Genomic DNA, 12,026 nt, shown 5'->3' on the forward strand with positions numbered 1-12,026 from the left:
GAACTTAAGACTACACAAGGGCATGGAGTCAGCTGGGGGTAGCATTAACAACCAGGAGGTGGGGAAGGTGTAATGGAAACCCAGGGTTTTAGTTGCATGCTTTCCTTTTAAGAAAATTCTGAAAAGCACAGCAGAACCCCTCACAGCTAATCTCCTATGATTAAAAATATCACCTCCTTCCTATATGTCTCAAAAGCATGGAGTGCCTGGCAAGTGTGTAAGGATAAGAACGTGGAGACCACCAGGTATGGATGAGTAAGATTTTAAACCTGGGATAGGTCTCAAAGTGCCTTGTTTCCTAGTGATGTTAGGACTGAAATGGTCCAGAAAAGTTGCGAACTGTCATTGACAATAAAAATAAAAATTTAATCGGCTGAAATAATGACTAAGCTTTCTTTGGGAAGGTCAGAATGATTTGGCTAGTGGTCATAGTTGACACTAATAATATAAGCCTCTTAAATTTCAAGCTAATACAGAAGTTCAACTTCTACAGTAAGGTGACATAAGGAGCCCTTCTGTGGCATTTATTTTTAATTAATTATATTTAAAATATTTTTTAAGATATTGATAGACCTTTACTTTATTCATTTATTTATACGTGGTGCTGAGATCAAACCCAGTGCCTCACACACGCCAGGTAGTACTCCACCACTGAGCCACAATCCCAGCCTGTTGTGATTTAAATGTGTGAAATAAAACCAAAAAGAAGATGTAGGCCAATCCAAAGTAATGTCAACACCTAAAGCATTTTATTTGGTTACCTTTAAACTTTTTACATATGATACATCCCAAATTTTACAAGTTGTTCACAGATATTAAAGTTATACCCAATTTATTAAACAGATATGATTTTCCCTGATATGGAAAGCATGTTATATTAACATTTCTACAATGAACATAAAACATGCGAAAGCAAATCATAAAACTAAGATGCTTTGTTATGTAAGGAAGACAACTAACTTAACTTCAGAACATAAAAGGTTGTGTATGTTGCAAATTCATGTAAATTCATCTTCTTCCTGACTCTTTGATTTTTCTCAGAGAATAGAATCCAGAGATACACACTCTGCTAATTCCAGGCTTCTATGAAGTCAGGCCTGAAAAGCTGGAGCACTGTTACGATTTGGTGAAAATGTCTACAATCCACTTAGAGGGAGAAACCTGGTCTTTAGTTAAAGTCCAAGCATGGTAAACACATGGGGTGGGGGGGGGAAGCTGAACTTAAAAAGCAAAAGAAACCATATGTGTCAAAGACCAAAATAAACCTAAATTACGCCATTTGAAGCCCAAGCAATCAGACTGTATAAATCAAAGAAAGGCCAGAAAAAAGGGGAGAGAGATGGATTCTAATTTGGATTTTTTTCCTGCTGGATCTCTGCTTACTGTGTGAGCCAACTGCAAGCAAAAGGATTATTTTAAGGCCAACCTTTCAAGAGGAGGAGGTTCCTTCATGCACAATCTTGGAGAGAGATGTGGCTTCTGCATTTTCTTACTTTAGCCTCAGGTCTGGATTTCTGTCCTTCCTCCACGGAATATTGTGGATGGTGCACAGTTGAGTGGAATGGAACTTGCAGATGCAATTCAAAGAAAGTTGAATAATAGGGTCACTTGCATTGGTTATAAAACTGAAGAGCCTCTTGTCATTCATTTGCTCCTTAGCCCCACCTTAGAGAGGCAAGATCTATTCCTCCACTAAATCCATGTCACTGTGAGTTTCCAAGCTCTCAGCACACATGTATCAAATGTAACTGTGTATGTAAGAGTTCTAGCTGGATGCAGTGGTGCATGCCTATAATTCCAACAATTCAGGAGGCTGAGGCAACAGGATTGCAAGTTCAAGACCAGCCTCAGCAATTTGGTGAGGCCCTAAGAAACTTAGCAAGACTGTCTTAAAATAAAAAATAAAAAGAGCTGGGGATGCGGCTCAGTGGTAAAGTGCCCCTGGGCTCAATCCCCAGGACAAACCCCCCCACACCCAAAAAAAAAAAAAAAAAAAAAAAAGTTCTAAGCTATTTTACTAAGCAGCTATCATTCTAGGAAGGCACCTCTTAGTAAGAACAATAATTCTTAAAAAGAATAAAAAGTCTGGGTACACAATTGTCCCAGGAATGTACTAAGTAAGCCAATGGGTAAGCAGCAATTCAGCTATTACAGAGAATGCTGGACAGGGTGGGGGAACTCAAAACACTGGCCTAACTCTCTCTTTTTTGCTAGTATATGATACTAGATGCATATACTCTCTTCATTTTGCCTTACAAAGAACAGATAAAATTATTGTCTGAAAAATTAGATTCTTTCAGTTTTCAAAAAGCCCTTTTAGTGAGTATTTGTCTCAAAGCTAAAAACAGAAAAAAACAAACAAAACCTTCAACCTCCTATAGCCGTGAAAAATCAGCCAGCATACTAGGAAATCACTCCTCCTTATGTGCTCCTTCTGCATCGGTATTCCTCAACCCTCTCAGTCCACAGTGAGGAGGGAATCCTGCCTTTGAAATCAACTGTGTTGCTCTTAGAGGTAGGGTCCAGTCAGCAGAGGGCAACACCAACCAACCCAATCCCAGTCCTGAGTCACCTAGAGGAGCCAGGAAGCACGACCTGGATGGGCACAGACTGCCTCTGCTGAATAAGCACCAGCCCCAGAGTTCATCAGCAGATTCAATATGCGAAATGGTTCAGGCCACTGGCAACAGCTGATGCGGTCAGACTCCCACAGAGGCTGAGCTCCAGTCCAGGAAGGGAAGCTCTTCATTGGCTCTTAAAACCCAAGGCAGGGCATTTGAGGGGCAGAGACAGTGCAAGAAAATCTGCTGATGGAAGATGATTTTCATCAGTCCCTGGAATTGGAAACTACAAAGATAAAACTGGGCAGGAAGGCTTAAATAAAGAATTTATTTCAAAATTCAGTTGAACTTATTTCCTACTCTCTTGAAAAGCCAACTGGGTTACAAAACTCCAAGTTCATGTTTTTGGCAATGAAGTGATTATAAATGTTGCCAGTCAATGCCAACCAGTGTCTGATTTGCTTCCTGTGCATGTCCGATCTCCTCTGTGATACTGTGTTGGTGCCAGAGTTTCTGAATCTTCTGAAATCGCTCTTTGCACAAATGTAAAGGATTTCCCCGTCTAGAAGGAAGACACGTGTCACTCAGGATGCATTCTATTTATTCACCCAGTACACCCCAATCCTTCCTGGTTTAGGAAAGGTACAAGTTATTTTCGATCCTCAAATTTCTGTCCGGAATACAACTGTGGCTGTTAACAAACATATTTACTCTGAAGGCTTGCCAAGAGCAGTTGATGGGGGGTAAGGTGGGGGCACAGGTCTAGGTTGAGAAGCTAATATACTCACTGTCCATTTTGTGGGTAACATGTTAAAAGGAAGGTGGGGCAGAGGAGAGGGTGAAAGGAGAATTATAGTGGTAAAAATGCTCTTTCATTCAGAGTGCTCTTTCATTCGCAATCTCAGTATAGCAGCCAAATATGAATACCTGCCAGGTCTAATTTAATGCCTGCCACAAGTACAGGCTTTGGTGGCTTCCCACCTTGACCCAGGGCTCCAAGGCAGGTTCCTCTCCTTCCTGTTCAGAGTGTTCCAATCCTTGCACTGATTAAGGACCCTCCTCCTAGGAGCCCATCTTCTTCAGAGGAGTGGGAGGAACGGTCACCAAGGAGCATATGGGCTAACCCTGCACTTAAGCACTTGGGTCAACTCTTCTAAATTACCTTGCTTGGGTCTCCAGGCTTTCAACTGGATACTCAAGCCTAAATGGTCATATCTAGGTTAAAAACTTTACCTCCTATTGTCCGAAGAGATAATTGAGTTCTTTGATAGTGTTTGGTGAACTGCTAGCATTCTGCTAAATGATGTACTAAAAGTCACCAGAGTAGAAGTGATAAGCCTCATTTACATACTCTAATATCTTCTTCTATATGTTCCAATCTTTGTTCCTCAGATTCTTACCTAATAAGACAAGCATGTCTTAGCAATTAAAATCTGTTCTTATATCACCTGGTGAACCCTTGGTCTTTCCTGCACACAGCTCCCCAAATCAGAATGGGCCATCCCTATAGTGCTCTGATGCTGTGGATGCTATGTGGTAACTCAAATGGTGCTTTGGAGTGATAGACGAAATCCAATTACCCTCTGTCCCCTTCTTTTCCTTTGTCTATCCTGATGTTTCTCATGGCATTCTCAAGGCTGAGAGAACACTAAACTAGGCAGCCAGGATGCCCTCCTTAGAAAGGAGTTCACAGATGACACAGACATCTCTGCCAGAATCCAACCCTGTGGTCTGCAAGCTGACCTCATGGTGTTCGCCGTGCACTGAAGGGCCCTGAGGCCCAGATTTGTGTACCAAACCCCCCTTACCTGAGTCCCTGGTCAGTTTCCCCATAGTCATCCAGGTAAGGAGGAGAATAAAAACAGCCTTTGGTTTTGCCAGCTAAAAATAGCACCTGACATTCCCGTACTCTGTAGAGAAATCATTCATATGTTATACATTTATATGTTAGTAACCAAGGTCTGGATTCAGTTCCAAATGAAATGAGGTCTTATAAAAAAAAATAAATAAATCCAGTTTTAGAAGAGAAGAAATAGCATCTATAGCAAAGCTACAATTAAAAGTATCACCCCATCTGAGTTTTTTTGAATATATTTTTTAATTTGTTCTTTTTACACATACATGACAGTGAGTGTGTTTTGACATATTACACATATATGGACTATAACTTCCCATTCTTGTGGGTAGTACATGATGTGGAGTTATACTGGTCATGTACTCACACACGAATGCAGGAAAGTTATCTGCCTGAGTTTTTAACAAGACTACAAAGACTTTTTATAATCAATAATGACTGAATTGCAAATTCACATAATGATACTGAGGGATAGGAAATGAGGGATCAAATAACAGAATTTAAAAAATTGTTAAATGTGAGAAGTTAGTTAACTTTTAAACCTAAAATAGATAATGATACTTTAGCCACTATTATGAGGAAATTATTCATTTATAGAACTGGGTGCAAATGCTGACACAAAGCAACACTTTGTATGTGACCAAAAGAAATTAGAAATACACTGGAAATACTACTTTCACAAGGGAAAATTTTACTTGCACATTTCTCCCAGTAGCTATTTAAAAATTGGTCTCCTGATCCCTTGAAGAGATTTGTCTTAGGGTTTTTCTTGCTTTTCTTTTTTTGTTAATAATTCAGTTCAATTCAACAAACATTTATTGAAACCTGTAATGTATAAGAAATTGAATTGTCAGGGCCCTGAGAGGATAATAAGATGATTAAGATGTGGATAAGGGCTGGGGATATAGCTCAGTTACAAGCACAAGGCTCTGGATTCAATCTCCAGCACTGCAAAAAAAAAAAAAAAAAAAAAAAAAAAAAAAAAGATGTGGATAAAACCTAATCCCCAGAGGAGCCAAGACTCATGTTTCTTCTCTGCTTCAAACCCTGCAATGGCTTCCATCTCTTTCAGACATGTCACTGGGACACATCAAGCTGTGATTCTACTCTTGTACCCAACTCTCCAGTGATACCAGTTTCCTTGTCTTGAACATGGCAGGCATGTTCCACTTAGCACCGTGGACTAGCTACTCCCTGCCTAGATTTCTCCCCTTTTCTTTATGTCTTTACTCAAAAGTCACAGTCAGGGAGCTGTCCTTGGTCTGTTAGCTAAACTTCAACTCCCTAGCAGGCATTTCATATGCTACTCTCTGCTTTATTTTTTCTTCCTAAGATATATCACTATCTGAATTCTTTATCTTCTCTCTCATTAGAAAATGAGATCTGGGAGGGAAAAAAATTTGGGGGGGGGGTGTGCTCAGGGTCAAATCCACGGCCTTGTATATGCTAAGCACATGCTAGCACGGAACTAAACCAGGGTAGTGGTTTTGCTGACTGCTATATTTTCAGTGCCCACTACACAGTAGTCATTAAGTATTTTCTGTATGCTGTTGAATGAACAGAACCACATGTGCCAATTTATGATGCATGAGCAGAGGTAAAATCCAAAAGCTGTGGGCACCTAACAAAAGGAATAGTTCTGACTGAATTTGGGCAGAAAAATAGTTGCAAGTTTCACATCAGAGGGAAGCAGGAAGAAGGCAGAACAAAACCCTTAACAGGAGTGGTGGTGGGAGTGGGAATGGCAAGAGAAGAACCAAAACAGAGGTGGCAGGAATAGGAGACATGAGAGTCAGATCCTTATGTTCCTCAAACAAACAACAATGGTCTCAAAATTCTCTGCAAAGTCCTAATTTTTGTTTTTGTTGTTTACTCATGACTGGTAATTAATCACTCTACCACCCAGTCATATCTCCAGTCCTGCAATGTCATAATTTCTTGTGAAATACCTCACAAAGCACATACAGAGGCAGATCCAAAGCTAAACAAGCCCCCTGCAGGTCCTTACCTCAGGAAGATGCCTGCCCCAGAGCCGCAGGAGTAGGTGTGAGCCGTGCAGGCTCCTACGTCCTCCCCTTCCAGCTCAGTCTGGCAGCAGTAGCTCTGGGAGCACAGCAGAGTTCCACACACAAGGCACAGAGTTGGGGCTCTGCTCTTATCACCACCTGATTTGGGGCACCTCCACAGGATAAAAAAAAAAAAAAGTGTCATTGTTTTAAAAAAGATTGGTGAAAGAGAACAGTGAAAAAAGCCCACCCTGGAAAAATGTTTTATAATATCAAGTGCCAAAGATGCATCCTGTGATCCAGGTCAAATTACCCCTAGACTAGGGAATGGGGAACATCACACACACACACACACACACACACACACATCGTGTACAAGAAATACTCAAAAAAATCCAACAATTGGAGAAAGGATAAATAAAATCACCAACAGGAGAAAATCATGTTATTGTGCTATTATCAAGTAATGAAATACTACAGAACAGAGAAAAGCAATGATTTCAAGTTCTATGCTACATGGATAAATCTTAGAAACAATGCCCAGTGATAAATGATGTGGAGTATGTAGAGTACCATGGCATTTCAATAAAGCTTAAGACATCCAAAACAATAATGTATGCTGCTTAAGAATATACACCTACGGTTAACATCTAAGAAGCACAGAAATGTTTAACATGCAGTTTAGAACAATGCCTAGCTCTATCTACAGGGGAAAGAGGAAGAGGCAATGGAGAAAATATACCCAGGAATTTCAGCTGTCTAGGTAATGCTTAATTTCTTACATTATTGTACTTTTCAAGTTGCTTATATGTCAATATTTCATAATATATTAAGAATTATGAGGGCTCTTATTACTTTAAAGTCTAATTATTATTTAGGTAATCTTTTGTGAATCAAATTTGCCCCCTACCATCCCTTTTCCCATATCTTATTCTGAAACATGGTGGCAAATGATGCTTTTATAAATTAGATGACATAAAGTATTGCTGATGTTAGGATTTTCTTACCCAAACAAAACAAAGAACAACAAAATCTTTCAAATTCTTTGTAGAAAGGTAAATATTTCCAGGTAGGGAATGCTCTATGTTCTAGTAAGAAAACTTACGAGAAATTGGATGCTTGATTAATGAGACTGCTGTAATCCTCTGGAAGGTCTATTAATTTGTTAGATTCTCTTGGATAGCTAAAACAAACAAATTTTAAAAATCAGTTAATATGAGGTCACATTGTAATGACAGTGTAACTCTTAGCTTAGTCAAGACTGAATCTGAGTGATCACATGTTACCATAGTGCTATAGGGCAGAGTAAGAAACCAAAGACGTATTCATGACACAGTGTCTTAGGGTTCATATTTTTTACTTGAAGAGTTCAGAATAAATGGTCAGGACAGCAGCAATGGTACTTAGTATCTGCACCACTTAAGCAAAAAGGTAGCTGTAGAAAGGAGGAGAGGGGCAGATAAGATATTAATTTTCAGTTTCTACTTAAACAACACAGTAATGGACAGCCCAATCACCAATCTTAGGATATAAAAGGCAGGAGGGGTTTGCTTATTAGGGGTGATCTTAAGGTGGAATGAGTGGAACACAGGAGGCAATAGAAGAGCAGACACATTTTCTTTAAATTAGAGATACCAGGCCATGTTGATTCTGCGTCTCAAGTTTACTCTGAAAAAATTCAGATCCAAATCCAACGGGTATTTGAGGGCCCACTCCCAGTATGAGGAACTTCCATGTGCACACATACATGTCTGCCCAGCACGGGGACATAGTGTAGCTGTTCACTATTTTACCTACTGCAAAGACAAGGAGCGAACTTCAACTGAAAAGAATTACTTTAGACAGTAGTTCTTAATCATACCAGAATCATCTGGTGGAGTTCTAGAGAAATATATAGGATAGAACTCCAACTTGAGGGAAATTAGATTTGACAGGTAGTCGTTTCCATATTTTTAAAAACGTTCCAAGGTTATTCTGATGTGTATATCTCAAGTTAAGAACTACTGTTCTATATATTAAGAGTTTCCTGACTGCAAGGTTGAACCATATTTCTTACTTATGAAACCTGGATTTTCATATGGTTTGACTGCAAATTTCCATATGGTAATCATTTTTGGATGTGTAGGAACAAATGAATACAAGTAATACTCTTCTCCTTACTTTTTATTTTTATGGATGATGGATTAAGCAGAACAAAGAAAATATTAACAGATGAAACACCTGGCATAAATGCAGAAGCATACTTTAATACAAAATCATAACAGAACTAATACAAAAAGGAATAAATTAAAAATAAAAATGGCCATGATTTGAGAGTTATTGAAGGTGGATGGCAAGCATGTGGAGTCTCATTATACTATTCTTTTTATTTCCTTTTTAATTTTTGATAGGTAAATGTTTATCTTGAAGTTAAAATTTCCCAAGTCTTTTTTTTCTTCAGTGTATCATTCTTTATGCTTTCAGATAGTTTAAAATTTTCCATAATGAAAGATAACACAAAAGAAAGCTAAGAAGAACCTAGAAGAGGACCTACATTTTTAAAGTAAATATTCCAAAATATAGTAATTTTGCTATCTTCTTTCTCTACCTAGAATAATAAGTACATTTGTTCTTATTTCCACATTTATAAACTCTCATAATTAGATTCAGAAGAAAGTATGAAGGTAAGATACCCTACTTCTTAGAATCACTAAAGTCATGGGAAGTCAGTTTTGAAAGAATATAACACTTATATCCTGTGTGTCCTCCCTACCACCCACCCTTAGTCAAGTCTTTGGTCATCTTTAACTTACCTTATTGCATCTCTTTCACCTTCTAGATATCTTTTAACTTCACTGTTATGACACCAACTTTAATGTAAACAGGAAAAAACAAAATGAGAAAAATTTTTAAAGGTTTAGAACTAGAATTTTTCCCTTTCTATAACCAATAAAAGGAAAATTATCTTTACTTAATATATTTATTTCATCGAAAGAAGTTTAGAATAAGATATATTCCATGCTTGTATAATTATAATGGATTCGACTGTCACATATAATTAAAAAGAACCAATAAAAAAACTGCAATAAAAAAAGAAGCCTAGGGAAATACCACATTTTGCCTGCAATGTTTTAAGATTAGAAGAATATTTTCTAAAAGCAAGAATGCTTAATATATTGAAATTTGCACTATATACTTTTTTGTTTTTGTTTGGTGGTGCTGGGGACCAAACCCATGGCTTGCCCATGCTAGGCAAGTACTTTACCACTGACCTACATTTCCAGCCCCTTGCACTATGTACTTTTTTACTAATTTGAACACTCTGGAAAAACCAGTTTAAATTAATAACAAAATCATATTATCTGAATCTAGAAGACCTACATTAAACATTTTTTTTAATTGTTGGTAGACCTTTTATTTTATTCATTTATTTATATGTGGTGCTGAGAATCAAACCCAGTGCCTCACACATGCCAGGCAAGCGCTCTACCACTGAGCCACAACCCCAGCCCTACATTAAACATTTTATATTATAATAAAACATATATAAGATTAAAAATAAGATTTATAGACATATACATACACAGCTTCATCCCCCAGACCTTCTTCTTCTTCTTCTTTTTTTTTTTTTTGAGATAGAAACTTGCTAATTTGCTAAGCCTGGCCTTGAACTTCCAATAACCATTTTAAAATGTACCAGTTCTGAGGCATTAAGTACATTTACACCATTGTGCAACCACCAACACTACCTCAAAAACTTTTTCATCTTTCCCAAATCAAACTCTACCCATTAAACACTAACTCCTCTCTCCCTTAAGCTCTTAGAAACCCTCATTTTACTGACATGAATTTGACTATTCTAAGTACCTTTAAAATGGAATCATACTGGATTTGTCCTTTTGTGACTGGCTTAGTTCACTTAGCATAATGTCCTCTAGGTTCAACCATAACATTCCACTGTGTATACGTGTCCACCACATTTTGTTTATCTATTCATCTGTTGATGAACATCTGGGTTGTTTTTACTTTTTGGCTATGATGAATAATGCTGTTATGAACATGGATATGAAAGTACTTATTTGAGTGCCTGATTTCAACTCTTCTGCAATAAATGCCTATGAGTGAAATTGCTGGATGGTAGGCAATCTTGTTTAACTTTCTAAAGAATTTTCGTATCGCTTTCCATAGTGGTCCTATCATTTTCTGTTCCCACCAGTAATGCACAAGGATCCCAATTTTTCCACATCCTTGCCAACACTTATTTTCTCTTCATAAAAAATAAAATAAAATAAAATAAAATAAAATAAAATAAAATAAAATAAAATAAAAAGCACTATTCTAATGGGCTTTATATAAAGTAGCATTTTATCGTGCTCTTTTTTTTGGTACCAGGGATTGAACTCAGGGGCACTCAATCACTGAGCCACATCCCCAGCCCTTTTTTGTATTTTATTTAGAGACAGGGTTTCACTGAGTTGCTTAGTGCCTTGTTGCTGAGGCTAGCTCTGAACTCGCCATCCTCCTGCCTCAGCCTCCTAAACTGCTGGGATTACAGGCATGCGCTAATACTGGGCTCTTGTTGTGTTCTTTTTTTTTTTTTGCAGTGCTGGGGATTGAACCAGGGCCTTGTGCATGCAAGGCAAGCACTCTACCAACTGAGCTATATCCCCAGCCCTCTTATTGTGCTTTTGATTTGCATTTTCAAATGACACTGAGTATCTTTTCATATGCTTACTGACCACTTGTAGATCTGATTTGGAAAAATGCCTAATTAAGTTCTTTGCCCATTTAAAAAAATGGATTATTCTTTTTAAAAACTGTTCAATTATAGGAGTTCTGGCTATTCATTCTTATCAGATTTATGATTTACACATTTTGTGGGTAGAAATAGCCATGTATCTTAACTCAGTCACTAACTTCACAGGACTGATAGGTCAATTCCTCTAGACTTCAATGTTCTCAAATATGAAGTGAGAATATAGGACTAGAAGATAATCCTTAATGTTTCTTTCAGTTTTAAAAATCTATGGAATAGACCCTTAACAAGTAAATTGACATAATGAAATAAGCATTTCAAGCTGGTTTGTGCACATTTGTGATCCCAGTGCCTGAGAGGCTGAGGCAGGAGGATCAAAAGTCTAAGGGAAGTCTCAGCAACTCAATGAGACCCTGTCTCAAAATAAAAAAAGGACCCCAGAGGCAAAGTACTCCTGGGTTCAATCCTCAGTTCAGGGAAGGGGAAAAAAAAAAAAAAAAAAGCATTCCTACCATGATTCCCTTTCCATGCAAGGGAATCTGCTTATGTTTATTCATTAGCCTGGCAAAAACCTTACCTAAAATTCAAATCCTTGGTTAAAAAGAACTAATTCTTGGGCTGGGTTTGTGGCTCAGTGGTAGCATGCTCACCTAGGGCATGTGAGGCCCTGGGTTCAGTTCTTAGTACCACATAAAAATAAAAAAAAGGTATTGTGTCCACCTACAACTAAAAATATATATATATTAAAAAAAAAAAAAAAAAAGAATTTTGCTCCCACAATCCCATTCATGAAAAAATAAAAATTAAAAAAATTAAAAAAATAAAAAAGTACTAATTCTATAGTATGATTTTTTATGTGTTAAATTTTT

The 12,026-nt window shown here is 37.7% G+C and overlaps 1 protein-coding gene across 3 annotated transcripts in view; it reads right to left on the reverse strand.

Moving 5' to 3' along the window:
- Positions 1–2,870: 2,870 nt before the first annotated feature.
- Positions 2,871–12,026, reverse strand: part of Ubr2 (ubiquitin protein ligase E3 component n-recognin 2) — a 129,147-nt gene continuing 119,991 nt past the window's right edge. For all 3 annotated transcript variants that reach the window (XM_047557688.1, XM_047557689.1, XM_047557690.1), the window contains 5 exons: positions 9,215–9,271; positions 7,528–7,605; positions 6,425–6,595; positions 4,370–4,471; positions 2,871–3,123 (listed from right to left, as the gene is read on the reverse strand). In XM_047557688.1, coding sequence (XP_047413644.1) covers positions 2,982–3,123; positions 4,370–4,471; positions 6,425–6,595; positions 7,528–7,605; positions 9,215–9,271 — 550 coding nt within the window. In that variant the 3' untranslated portion in view covers positions 2,871–2,981. The remainder of the gene's footprint in view (positions 3,124–4,369; positions 4,472–6,424; positions 6,596–7,527; positions 7,606–9,214; positions 9,272–12,026) is intronic.

This window comes from Sciurus carolinensis, chromosome 7, assembly GCF_902686445.1.
Source record: "Sciurus carolinensis chromosome 7, mSciCar1.2, whole genome shotgun sequence".
NCBI classification, from domain to species: Eukaryota; Metazoa; Chordata; class Mammalia; order Rodentia; family Sciuridae; genus Sciurus; species Sciurus carolinensis.